Raw genomic sequence first — 14,115 nt, forward strand, 5'->3', positions numbered from 1 at the left:
CACACTTGCCATCGGAGCTGAATAGAGCAGTTTTACCCACTTGATAAATCCCTCCCCAAACCCAAACCTTTCCAACGTCTCCCACAAGTATTCCCACTCCACCCTGTCAAATGCCTTCTCCGCGTCCAGCGCTACCATTATCTCCGCCTCCCCTTCCACTGCTGGCATCATAATCACATTTAACAATCTCCGGACATTTGTGTTAAGTTGGCGTCCCTTCACGAACCCCGTCTGGTCTTCATTGACTACCCCTGGCACACAGTCCTCTATCCTGGTTGCCAGGACCTTTGCTAACGGCTTGGCGTCAACATTCAGGAGGGAGATGGGCCTGTAGGACCCGCACTGGACCGGGTCCTTGTCCCGCTTCAAAATCAAGGAGATCAGGGCCTGTGACATTGTTGGGGGCAGAACCCCCCCCCTCGCGCGCCTCATTAAAGGCTCGCACCAGCACTGGACCCACCAAGTCCACAAATTTCCTGTAAAACTCCACCGGGAACCCATCCGGCCCCGGCGCCTTCCCCGCCTGCATCTGGCCTATCCCTTTAATTAGCTCCTGCAGCTCTATCGGCGCCCCCAACCCTTCTACCAGCTCCTCCTGTACCTTTGGGAACCCCAATTTGTCGAGAAAGTTCTTCATTCCCCCTCTCCTCTTCGGCGGTTCAGACCTATACAATTCCCTATAGAAGTCCCTAAAGACCCTATTCACCTCTTGCCCCTTCTGCACTACGTCCCCACCCCTCTCTCTCACTCCCCCAATCTCTCTGGCTGCATCTCGCTTACGAAGCTGGTGTGCCAGCATCCTGCTCGCCTTTTCCCCGTACTCATACGCCGCACCCTGCGCCCTTCTCCACTGCATTTCCGCCTTCCTAGTGGTCAGTAGGTCGAACCTGGCCTGCAAGCTACGCCGCTCCCTTAATAGCCCCTCCTCTGGTGCCGCCGCATATTTCCTATCTACTTCTAGGAGCTCCCCCACCAGCCTCTCCCTTTCCTGCCTCTCCTTCCTCTCTCTGTGTGCCCTTATGGAGATCAGCTCTCCTCTAATCACTGCTTTCAAGGCCTCCCAGACCGTCCCCACCTGCACCTCACCTGTGTCATTCGTACCCAGATAGTTCTCAATGCCCGTTCTCACCCTTCTGCACACCTCTTTGTCCGCCAACAGCCCTACATCCAGGCGCCACAACGGGCGTTGATCCCGCGCCTCCCCCATGTCCACGTCCACCCAATGTGGTGCATGGTCCGATATCGCGATGGCCGAGTACTCCGTGTCCTGCACTCTCGGTATCAGCCCCCTGTTCAATACGAAAAAATCGATCCTAGAGTACACTCTGTGGACGTGGGAGAAAAAAGAATACTCCCTCGCCCTAGGCCTACCAAATCTCCATGGGTCTACCCCTCCCATCTGCTCCATGAACCCCCTTAACACCTCTGCCGCTGCCGGCCTCCTATTCGTCCTGGAACTCGATCTATCCAGCCCAGGGTCTAACACCGTATTAAAGTCCCCTCCCATGATCAGGCCCCCTGCCTCCAGTCCCGGGATGAGGCCCAGCAGGCGCCTCATAAAACCCGCGTCGTCCCAGTTCGGGGCATACACATTTACCAGTACCACATTCTCTCCCTGCAACCTACCCCTCACCATCACGTACCTGCCCTCCTTGTCTGCCACCACCTCTGCCGCCACAAACGACACCCTCTTTCCCACCAAAATCGCCACCCCCCGGTTCTTGATATCCAAGCCTGAGTGGAACACCTGTCCCACCCACCCCCTTCTCAGGCGGACCTGATCTGCTACCCTCAAATGAGTCTCCTGCAGCATTGCTACATCAGCCTTCAGTCCCTTCAGGTGTGAGAAGACCCTTGATCTTTTGACCGGCCCATTCAGCCCCCTTACGTTCCACGTGATCAATCGGATCGCAGAGCAACCCGTCCCTACTCCCTGTCGATTAGCCATGTCTTGTCCCTTGCTCGCCCCGGGTCATCCCTCCTTTTCTGACCCGCTTCCCATAGCGATGGCCCCCCCCCCCCCCCCCACCCCCCCGGCTCTCCCCTTCTCGTCCCTGGTCTTTCCAGCAGCAACCCGGTGTCCCCCCCCCAGCCCCCCCACCTGGCTAGGACCCCTCCTAGCCGCGATGTACCCAACATCGTACTCCCGAGAGTCAGCTGGTCTCCGCTGACCCGGCTGCTTCTGCCACATTCCGACTCCTCCCGGTTCACCCCATCTGCGCCCGTGAAAGATCCCCTTAAAACCCCAGAGAAAGACCCGCATAATCAACCCGCTCCCCCCCGTCCCGTCTCCCCAACTTAACGATATAAATACCCAATGGCAACTAAATACATAAATACTTAACTACATACTTAAATAACAAAATAATTAACCAGCTATCAACTAACAGTGTGCCCAACCATCACCCTCCATCAAACAGTATAAATAACCGCAGATAACCATAACCCGAAAAGGAAAAAAAAAAGAACAAAAAACCCCCCCAAGCACCCAAAGAAAAAGGGTAAGAGGGGTAAATAACTAGGGGAAATTGGAAACGGGAAGAAACACCCCATAAGAAGCCAACGACCCACAATAGAGATTTCAACAGTACAAATATACAGAAACACCCAACAACTCGAAACCTTCAAGATATTCAGAAAAGTCAACTGTTCGAGAAAAAACACCCCAAACAATCCACGAAACTGTTACCCAGTTCCGACCTGGCCTGAAAAAGAAAAGGGCCACTTGCTCAATCAAGAGTCCCCAGGCGGCTACGACCGCCGGTGCTCCCAGGTTTTAGTTCGTGTCCAACATTTCCTCTTGTACAAAGGTCCAGGCCTCCTCTGGGGACTCGAAATAATGATGTTGGTCCTTGTAGGTGACCCACAAGCGCGCCGGTTGCAGCATTCCAAATTTGATCTTTTTCGCGTGTAGCACCGCCTTTGTCCAGTTGTACCGGGCCCGCCGCTTTGCCACCTCCGCACTCCAGTCCTGGTACACCCTTACCGTCGAGTTCTGCCACTTGCTGCTTTTCTCCCTTTTTGCCCACCTCAGGACTTTCTCTCGATCACTTAGCCGCTGGAACCGCACCAGCACCGCCCTCGGGGGCTTGTTTGCCCTAGGCCTCCTGGCCATGACCCGGTATGCCTCTTCCAATTCCAGGGGCGCCGGACCGGCCCCTTCCCCCATCAGGGAGCTCAACATCTCCGCCACATATCCCGGGAGATCCGACCCCTCCAGGCCTTCTTCCAGGCCCAGGATCCTCAAATTTTTCCTCCTCATCCGAGTGTCCAGCTCCTCGAAGCGGCTCTGCCACTTCATGTGGAGTGCCTCGTGCACCTCCACCTTTGCCCCGATGACTGTGGCCTCCTCCTCCCTCGCGGTCATCTCCTGCTGCAGATCTTTAATCGACGCCTCTTGGATCGCCTGGGCTCCCACCAACCTGGTGGCCGTCGCGTTCATGGACTCTAAGAGCTCCACTTTCATCTCCGTGAAAAAACGGAGGAGAGTGGCCTGCTGCTCCTCCGCCCATTTCTTCCACTCCTCCGATGCACCGCCGGCCGCCATTTTGATTTTCTTCCCCCGCTTTTTTTGGGGAGCTGCTGCCATCTTTCTTGCCGCTCCACTCCGGGTACCGACCATAAAATCGGTCTAGTTCTCCTCAGGGGACCTTCCCCCACCGGGATTCGTTTTTTCTGCGCCGTTGGGGCCCTCCAATTGGCCCAAAAACACCTTTGCCGCAGGAGCTTCCAAATGTGCGGCTTAGCTAGTCATAGCCGCAACCGGAAGTCAATGAAATTATTATTGATTGTCATTAAAAACTATCCAGGGAGGGAGATGCACTGTCCTTAACCTAGCTTGGCCCATATGTAACTCTCGACCAATAAAAATATAGTTGACTCTTGGCCGCCCTCTAAAATGGTTAAGCAAGTAACTTGGGTGAAGGTCAATTAGGGATGGACAACAAATGTTTTTAGTTGGTAGTGGGATTAAGGGTAATGGGGGTGGGCTAAAAGGTGGAGATGAGACCAAGATGAGATCAGCCATGATTGTAATGAATGGCGGTGCAGGCTCGACAGGCTTCTCCGAGTTCTGATGTTCTAAATACTGGCCTTGCCAGTGATAACCACATCCCATCCAAGGAAAAAAGCATTCAGCATGGTAACACGAGCGGTGTGGCCACCTTTTCAAGTGAAATTAGGGGTGGGGAACAATTGCTGGCCTAGTCAGTGATGCCCACATCCTGTGAAAGAATTTTAAAACTAGAGCTGTTTAATAACTGCCAGGTATGAGTAGCGGGATATCCCAACAATCAGATCTTCATCGGGTAGATCAAGAGTAAAATAACTTGCCTTCCTGTAGAACCTTTCATGTTCCCAAAGTGGCGAGCACAAGGGACATCTCAAACTGCTTCACATCCAAAGTACTTTTGAAGTCATTTTAAAAATGATTCTTTCATGAGACTTTGGTGTCGCTGGCAAGATCAGCATTTGTTCCACGTCCCTAACTGTCCTTGAAAAGGTGAGGGTGAGCTGAGCCATTTCGGAGGACAGCTAAGAGTCAACCACATTGCCATTGCTCTGGATAGGCCGCACAGTAGCACAAGTGGCTAGCACTGTGGCTTCACAGCGCCAGGGTCCCAGGTTTGATTCCCTGCTGGATCACTGTCTGTGCGGAGTCTGCACATTCTCCCCTGCCTGCGTGGGTTTCCTCCGGGTGCTCCAGTTTCCTCCCACAAAGACGTGCAGGTTAGGTGGATTGGCCATGATAAATTGCCTTTAGTGACCAAAAAGGTTAGGAGGGGTTTTAGGGTTACGGGGATTGGGTGGAAGTGAGGGCTTAAAGTGGGACCGTGCAGACGCGATGGGCCGAATGGCCTCCTTCTGCACTGTATGTTCTATGTTGACCAGACCAGGCAGATTGCCTCCCCTCAAGGACCAATAAGTGAACCAGTTGGGTTTTTATCACAATCATTGATCATGGTCACCATTACTGAGATTCTGTTTTTAAAAAGGTCCAGGCCAATTCATTGAATTTAAATTACCCCAGCTGCCATGGTGGGATGGGAACCATTGCCCTCGGTGCATTAGTCTGGCCCTCTGGATTACTGGCCCAGTGACATTACCACTGCGCCACCATCTCCCCATAAGCATAGTCACAGTTGTAATGTCGGAGGATGCAGCTACTAATTTGTGCATAGTAGAATCTCATAAACAGCTATGAGACAAATGACAAGATAATTTGTTTAATTGATGTTGAATGGGAGATAAATACTCAGTAGGAAAACTCCCTTACTCCTCTACAAATAACGTGACAAGTTTATTTTATCCACACCAGAGGGCAGACAGGGTCTCAGTTTAATGGTTAATCTAAAATAAGGCTCCGCCGATTATGCAGTGTTGCCTCAGTATTTGTACTGAAGTGTCAGCCTGGATTAGGTGCTTAAATCTCTGGAGTGAGGCTTGAACCCGTCATCTTCTGAGTCAGAGTCAAGAATGTTACCACTGAGCCAAGAGACCTTTCACCTCTATCAATAGGGCCTTTTTGAAGGAAAGCTGAAACTATAGGAAGTACATCACTTTCTTTAAAAGAAAATTTTACTTGGTGTTTTTCGCCCTTTCCACTGGTGGTAACTATTTTTGATTTGGGAGTGAATGTCAATGACATATGAGAAATACTGGGAGGTGTTATTGAGCATGCATGTGTAAGAGAGCTACATCAACATGCAAATAGTTTAATCATAAGCTCACACAAGCACCCTGTGGCTCATAACAGCATTTAGTTGCATCACATCTCTGGGTTTAGGAAAGTCTCCAAGCCACTGCCAGGCCTACATCAGGTCTACAGTTTTCTGTTTAAACAGAATTTTCTTAAAAATAATCAACTGAATCCAAACAAAATGAAAATTACAGTATCAAAGTAACAAACTTATGCAGAAAGTTTCATCACCGATGTGTTTCGGGAATTTTACCAAAGTGCCATTGCCAAAGGCTCTACGGCCATGGCAAACAGTAGTGGAGAGAGTGACACCCCGGCCTTGTCCCCCTGTCCCCCTTGTCCCTATAATTACTCATAGATTATATAAATCGGAACCCCCAGCCGGGAGGAGGGTATGAAGCGATTCTGGGGGGGGGGGGGGGGCTGGAGTTCCCGGGGATAGATGAGGAGTTGGTTGAAGGCTTGGGGAGATTATAGACGGGTTGGGGGCGATGCAATTGGGTAAGGCCCCAGGACCTGATGGATATCCGGTTGAGTTCTATTAAAAGTTTTCCGGGTTGCTGGGGCCGCTCCTGGTAAAGGCTTTTAATGAGTCTAAGGAGTTCGGAGTGCTCCCCCCAACGTTATCACAGGCATCGATTTCCCTTATTTTGAAGCGTGATAAGGATCCGGAGAGATGTGGGTCGTCTAGGCCGATCTCCCTTTTAAAGGTGGATGCGATATTGCTGGCAAAGATTTTCGCCATGCGCATAGAGGATTGTGTCCCGGGGGTAATAAATGACGGTCAATATTAGACGGCTCCTAAACGTGATAATGATGCCAGCGGGGGTGCGAGGTCGAGGTGGCCATGGATGCAGAAAAAGCCTATGATCGGGTAGAATGGAAGTACCTGTGGGATGTCCTGGGAAGGTTTGGGTTCGGGCAGGGATTCGTGAAAAGGGTCGGGCTGCTATATCAGGCACCGGGGCGAATGTTAAGGACCAACCAGGTTCGGTCAGAGTATTTTAGTCTGTGTAGGGGGACAAGGCCGGGGTGTCCACTCTCCCCACTACTGTTTACCCTGGCCATAGAGCCTTTGGCAATAGCACTTAGGTCATCAAACCTTTGGCGGGGGATAGTAAGAGGGGAGGGTGGAGCATAGGGTCTCGCTCTTTGCAGACGATTTGCTTCTTTATATAACAGATGTGTTGTGGGGGTTTGCAGGAATTATGGGGATACAGTAGTCCCCCGTTATAACGCGGGTGTTCGGGTCCAAGACAGCCACCCGCGTTGTAACCGAGCCGCGGATATCCAAGATGGCGGATATCGAAATGAATGAACGAGAGGAAACATCGCTGACTATGCTGAACATTGCTGAATGGAAGGGCGTTTTAAATAAGAAACAGCAAAGTTCGTTCAAGTCTTAAATCAAGTTTTAAATGTATTAAAATATATACAATAATATACAGTATACATACAATAATATACTTAAAATTGTACTTACACGCATATTTTTAAAATCATTTAAAAAAGTCTGTGAGTTTCCTCTGGCACATCCCCTTCCTCATCTTGACTTGTGCTTGTCTCTGGAGGTTCTTCAGGTGCAGGATGTATATTGGGTCGAAGTCTTGCTGCTCTGTGTATGCTATGAGCCACTTCAGGTGCGTGATGGCATCCGAGTGGCTCTTTGCCACTGTGGGCTGGGGTTCTTCTTCTTCTTCTGCCTCCTCTTGGGTGACCTGGTCGATGATCTCCTCCTCTGTGAATGTTTCTGCGGGTGCCATGTCATCCTCTGCTGCTGCCCACCTGTCCACCCAATCCTGGAGTGTTAGGTTCTCATCCAGTTGGTCCTCTAGCCTCTCCTCAGCTGCCCTGATCTCTGCTTCAGTAAAGCCTACGAAATCCTCTTCATCCGGGTAATGTTGGGGTCGTGGGAGTGCTGCTCCTAGGGCCTTGTTCCAGCAGTTGGCGATGGTCTTCTCTGTCACAGCTCCCCAGGCCTTCCCTGCCAGATAACAGGCATCCTTGATGGTGATGGCTTTCAGGTAATCTGGGACAGTGAGAGGAGAGTCTATCATTTCCAGGATCAGTTCCTTTTTGTACACAGACTTGAAGGTCTGAATGATGCCAGCATCACATGGCTGGATCTTGCTGGTGGTGTTCTTTGGGAGATAGAGCACTTGGATCTGCCCATCCCTGGTCTTGAGAACATCTCCCTGAGGGTGGGCTGAGCAGTTGTCCAGTAGGAGTGTGGCCTTCTGCGGTAAGTTGCGGGCTCTAAGGTGGTCCCTGACACTGGGTACGAAGAACTTGAAGAACCACTCCTCAAACAAGAAAGCTGTCATCCAGGCTTTGCCAGAGTTCCGGTAGGTAATGGGTAGGTTCTCCATGTTGATGTGGTGAAAGCATCTAGGAGACTTGAATTTGCCCACAATCAATGGCTTCAGCTTGTGTGTTCCCGTGGCATTGCTGGCAAACAGGATGGTGAGCCTGTTCTTGGCTTGCTTGTACCCCAGAGTCTTGTGGGCATCATCCTTGACAGCTAGGGTCTTGTCAGGCAGCATCTTCCAGTAAAGCCCTGACTCATCTGCATTGTAGAGTTGCTCTGGGGTCAGCTCCTCTTGCACCATGTAGTTCTTGAGGATGTCGGGAAAGGCTGCTGCGGCTCCTGAGTCGGCGGATCTCTGTTCACCACTGATGGTAACTGCACCTATCCCATGTCTTTTCTGGAACCGATGGAGCCAACCCTTGCTGGCTACGAAATTGCTGTCCTCTGGGTGGAGCTGGTGATGGAACTTCTCAGCCTGAGTCCTGATGATAGGTCCAGATAGGGGGGTGCCACCAGACTGTTCCTGGACAAACCAGGTGAACACAGCCTTCTCTAAGTTACTGTCACTAGCGTTCCTTGCCTTTTTCCTGCTAAGCCCTTCACTCTGAGAAACTGTCCCAACATATGCTCTTAAATTGGGCTCATCTTTCACCCACCCACGGAGGGTTGACTCTGGTACACCAGTCTCTCTGGATAATTTTGCCTTCGTTTCCCCGTTTCGAAGCCGGTCTATCAAATGTATCTTTTGACTCACTGAGTAAGACTTGCGCTTAAACATTTTGAACGACACGACAGCAACTGAACTCGAACTCGAAGATACCTGCACTGGAAAAGGTATCCCTTTTATGGCTGTGTAACTGGGCTAATCGGTCGCGGCTACTCATCGCGGCTAATCGTTCTACAGTACAAGACAGTGATCATCGCTGCTAATCGGTCTAATCATCGCGGGTAATAATCGCTGCTAATCGGTCTAATCATCGCGGGTAATCATCGCTGCTAATCGGTCTAATCATCGCGGCTCAAAAAGGTGCTGTTTCAAAAAGAGTTTAAAATGAGTCAAGTAAGTTGGGGTCCATAAACCCCCCCGCCGTATATCGCGAACCGCGGTATTGCGGGGCGCGTTATAACGGGGGACTACTGTATTGGAGGAATTTGGCCGGTTCTTAGGTTACAAATTAAACATGAGCAAGAGCGAGGTCTTCACGATCCAGGCAAGGGGGCAGGAGAGGAGTCTGAGGGACATGCCGTTTAAGCTGGTGGGAAGGAGTTTTAGGTACTTGGGATTCAGGTGGCAAGGAACTGGGGTCAGCTCCATAAGTTAAATTTAGGCAGGGTGATCGAGCAAATGAAACGGGCCTTCCGCAGGTGGGACGTGCTCCCGCTGTCATTGGTGGGGAGGGTACAGACTGTGCAGATGACAGTCCTCCCGAGATTGTTGTTTGTGTTTCAGTGTCTCCCAATCTTTATCCCTAAGGCATTTTTCAGGAAGATGAACGTGGCGATTTTCGGTTTTATATGGGTTGGGAGAAGGAGGGTGAAGAAGGTCCTTCTGAAACGGGGGTGCGGGGAGGGGGGCTTGGCCATTCCGAACTTTATTAATTATTATTGGGCTGTTAACGTATCAATGGTTAGGAAGTGGGGTGGGGAGGGTCCGGTGTGGGAGCATGTGGAGGCGGCATCTGAACGCTCTGATAACGGCATCTCAGCCATTCTCACCGGCTCGGTACTCCACAAGCCCAGTGGTAGTAGCAGCCCCGAGAGTGTGGAGGCAATGGAGTCAGCACATGAGTCTGGAGGGGGCGTCGGTGTGGTCATCGATCTGTGATAACCACCAGTTTGCTCCGGTGGGGCTGGACAGGGGCTTTAGGAGGTGGTAGTGAGAGATTTGGGCATCTCTTCATTGAGGAGGGCTTCCCGAGCCTGGAGGAGCTAGAGGAGGAGTTTGATTTGCCGGGTGGGAACGGATTTCGGTAGCTGCAGGTACGGGACTTTGTCCGGAGGCAGGTTCCGGGCTTTCTTAGCCTCCCCCTAAGGGGAATACAGGATAAGGTGGTGTCAAAAACAGGGGTTGGGGAGGGGAGTGTCTCGTAAATATATAAGGAATTGATGGAATGGGAAGGGGTCCCAATCGGGGAGGTGAAGAGGAAGTGGGAGGACGTGTTGTGGGGGGGGGGGGAAGTTTCATCACTATGTATGCTCAGTTTGAAGAAGAGGAATTAATCTTTCTGAAACATATTGCTGGCCAGATTATTAATTGCATTTTCGAGGCATGCCATTTACAAAACTTAAAATTAAATATTTTTAACTGCATGGTACAACAAATAATAGACAATTGAAATTTACTTCACAGAGAATAAATTAAGTGATGTATGTTCTTGTGATACCAAAACGCATATGGATTAAATGAAGGTTGATCTAGAGCTCTTATTGGATTTGGCAATTAATATGTCTAACCATGGCAGAGTAACTATTAAAGCTAGTACAGCTGAATGCTAATTTATCTAAATAAACCATTAGAGTACAATTCAGAAGTTACTCCCAACCTGTGCATTGGCATTAGTCCAGATGACAACTTGACTATTGTGTCCAGTTCTTGTCACCAAGGCACAAAGGAAGACATGCGAGTGCTGAGATCACAAGGAATGGTGGGAGATATTTGGACTTCTCTAGTCTTGAAAGCAGTTGACTGAGAGCTAATCTCAGAGATTGACGAGATAATCAACTGTAATGAAATGGTAAATCGGCAGGACTACTTTAGGTCAAGCCTAGTTCAAACCAATAGAAAGCACATTCATAGGGCTGATGTCTGAAAGATATTTACACAAGATGTAATGGATTTCCAAATAGAGTAGTGGAGGCAAACGTCCTGGAATAATTTTTGATTTATTTTTATGTGATATATTTTAAAATACTCACTAAGAACAATGAGGGAGAGGAGGGTCTATCTGGATGGATGAATTCAGATGAGGTGAATGGCCTTTCTCAGTCATTTTTTTGAAGTAAACGTGGAGAAAGCCAAAGTCTGAGTTCTTTGCATTTCTTTTTCAGCATACAATAAAAGCTCCAAAGGCTGGTGTGATCGAGAAAGTTCTGTACAAAGAGGGTTCCCAAGCTAACCGACATGCTGCCTTGGTAAAATTTGTGGAAGAAGAAAATTCACAATGAATTCAACTCAACTCAATTTATTTTGGTCAATTGTGCATAAGGACTGAGATTTATTCATGTGACCAGGGCAGCACGGTTGTGCAGTGGTTAGCACTGCTGCCTCACGCCGCCGAGGATCTGTGTTTGATCTCAGCCCCGGGTCACTGGACATGTGGAGTTTACACATTCTCTCCGTGTCTGCGTGGGTCTCACCCCTACAACCCAGAAAGATGTGCAGGGTAGGTGAATTGGCTATGCTAAATTGCCCCTTAATTGGAAAAAACAAATTGGGTACTTAAAATGTTTTTTTTTTAAATTTCGCGTGACTATTGAATGAATTTAGGTGCTCTGATTTCATATGACATTTTTTGGACCACTTTCAAAGGATGTATATTCCTTAAGTTCAGTATTTTATATAAATGCAACAATAAATAGCATTTGTGTGCTGACCAAAAGCTGTGCTGTTAATTTTGTTTGTAAAATTACTTGTGAGTTAATGTGCTTCATGTCCCACAGGTATGAATTCAGATACCTGGGAAAACTGTGTTTATTTCATTAATGTGACAACTACCTTCAATTCGGCGGGTGGGGGGTGAATATTCATAGACATTTTATCAAACATTTTTGGGCACATTACGTTAGAGAATTTCTGTCTTTGCCAAACATGGGTTTTAGTTATTTTGAATAATAAAATGATACATTAAGTACGATTTAAAATCCCCTGCTGGGAGAGAATGTGTACCAAAGTTTGTCTGGGGCTATAAAACAGAAAAGGTTGGAAATACTGAGCAGATCAGGCAGCATCTTTGAAGATAAACCGAACCAATGTTTCAGTTCAATAACCTTTTTAGTTCTGATGAAAGGTTATTCACCTGAAATGTTAACTCCGTTTCTCTCCCCTCAGAAGCTGCTTGAACTACTAACTCTCTCCAGCATTTTTTGCTTTTATTTCAAGAGTCCCAGCATCCGTAGTATTTTGTCAGTGTTTGGAGGATATTGGTTTGCAGATTCCACTTGAGACAGTTTAGGGTCTTTTGTCACCCTCGCTACCTCAGCAGTAACCCCCTGGGATGGAGGTTCCACCCATTATAGAAACATCCCAATTTTTATTTCCATCGGCTTGTTGCCAAAGTAATAAAGACCAGAATTACACTCATCGAGTCACGTTACCATTGGGTAACAGCCTCCCCGAACAGGTGCTGGAATGTGGCGACTAGGGGCTTTTCACAGTAACTTCATTCGAAGCCTACTTGTGACAATAAGCGATTTTCATTTCATTTAATTTCAAACTGCGTTTCCATCAGCAATATGGAAGCCAATTCCCCCTCTATGCTACCCTGTCAGCTTCTTTCAGCACAACCTGTGTGACATGTCATCTTGAGAAGGGGGTGCATTCTGGATCCTAAAAAGATTTTTCCTGGACTTCCGGTTGCGGTGATGCGGAGCTAAGCCGCACGTTCGGCTGCTCCCACTATTTTCGAACTTTTGGGCTATTTTTAGGGTCCATAACGGCGCTGGACGGATTTTTCCCGGTGTGGGAAGACATCAGCAACACTTCTCTGCCGGTGGATGGACTGGACCAGGAGTGGGGCGTTAAAAAATCCCACCCAGGCATCACGTGCAAGGTGCCAAAAAGCAGCTGTTTCACACCACACAGTGGTACCAGCTGATGCTTTGCCATCTAAATTCAAACTGCACAGGTCCATAGTATTAACTCATACAGCACACGCCAAAGATCAGGCGCTGAGCTGCAAGAGGTTACTAAAAGTGCCAGGCACTTAACTTGCATGTAAGGTGTTTTTGAAGAACTTCTGATGCTACAAAATTTCTGAGAGTATTCTGAAGTTTGTTCAAGTTGTGGTGAGTTAAAATGATAGAACAGTAATAGACAAGAAGGTGGCCATTCAGCCTCTCTGCAAGTGCAACTCAGCAGGTCTCGCTCTCCTGCTGTAGCCCTGAATTATTTTTCTTTTCAGATGCTAATCCAATTCCTTTTTGAAAGCCACAAATGAATCTGCCTCCGCCACTCTCAGCCAGTGCATTCTGGATCTTAAAAAGATTTTTCCTGGACTTCCGGTTGCGGTGATGCGGAGCTAAGCCGCCCGTTCGGCTGCTCCCACTATTTTCGAACTTTTGGGCTCTTTTTAGGGCCCGTAACGGCACTGGATGGATTTTTCCCGGTGTGGGAAGACATCAGCAACACTTCTCTGCCAGTGGATGGACTGGACCAGGAGTGGAGCGGTTAGAAAATCGGCACTGGAGCAGAGAAAGGTGCGAGGGAGGAACACCACGATGGCGGTGGGCGGGGAACCGGCAGCGTGGGTGCAGGAGCAGCAGGAGCTCCTCCATCACTGCTTCAGGGAGCTGAGCTGCTGGAACCGCTAAAGGCCTCGCTCGACAAGCTCATGGCGGCCCAGGGGGCAGAGATCCACGAGGTCCGGCAAAAGGCCTCGGAGAATGAGGACGAAATCCTAGGCCTGGCAGTGAAGGCGGAGGCGATGAAGAAAAGGGCCGGTTATAACCGGTCGATAGCAGTGCTGCACAGGAGAGGGGTGAAGTTTGGCCTGCTACAGCCGGCGCGCCTTTGGGTCACCTATAAAGACCGCCAGTATTACTTTGACTCCCCGGAAGAGGCCTGGGACTTTGTCCAGGCCGAGAAGCTGGATTCGGACTAAGAATTGAGGGGGGGGGGGGGGGTCGGGGAATGTTGTATAGTGTTTGGAGGTTCTGTTCTCCCTTGTTCCCTTGTGTTGAGTTTTTTTTTCTCTTTTGGGAAAATTTGTGGGATGTTTTGTATGCCCGTTGGACGGGCTCCGGGAAAGGGGGGAAGTTGTTGGGTTGGGAGGGGTTGAAGGTTGAGGGAGGTTGACGGGCCTCGGGGGAGGGAAGGGTGGCTTGGGTCGTGGTGGGGGAGTTTGGACCTGGGGAGCTGTGCCGGAGAGGGTGGGGTCGGCCGAGCAGGTGG

The 14,115-nt window shown here is 49.4% G+C and overlaps 1 protein-coding gene across 2 annotated transcripts in view; it reads left to right on the forward strand.

Moving 5' to 3' along the window:
• The window catches only part of mccc1 (methylcrotonoyl-CoA carboxylase 1 (alpha)), a 98,872-nt gene extending 87,267 nt beyond the window's left edge, over positions 1 to 11,605 (forward strand). For both annotated transcript variants that reach the window (XM_038816004.1, XM_038816005.1), the window contains exon 19: positions 11,055 to 11,605. In XM_038816004.1, the coding sequence (XP_038671932.1) occupies positions 11,055 to 11,171 (117 nt within the window). In that variant the 3' untranslated portion in view covers positions 11,172 to 11,605. The remainder of the gene's footprint in view (positions 1 to 11,054) is intronic.
• The last annotated feature ends 2,510 nt before the right edge of the window (positions 11,606 to 14,115 follow it).

Source organism: Scyliorhinus canicula, chromosome 13 (assembly GCF_902713615.1).
Source record: "Scyliorhinus canicula chromosome 13, sScyCan1.1, whole genome shotgun sequence".
Lineage (NCBI taxonomy): Eukaryota > Metazoa > Chordata > Chondrichthyes > Carcharhiniformes > Scyliorhinidae > Scyliorhinus > Scyliorhinus canicula.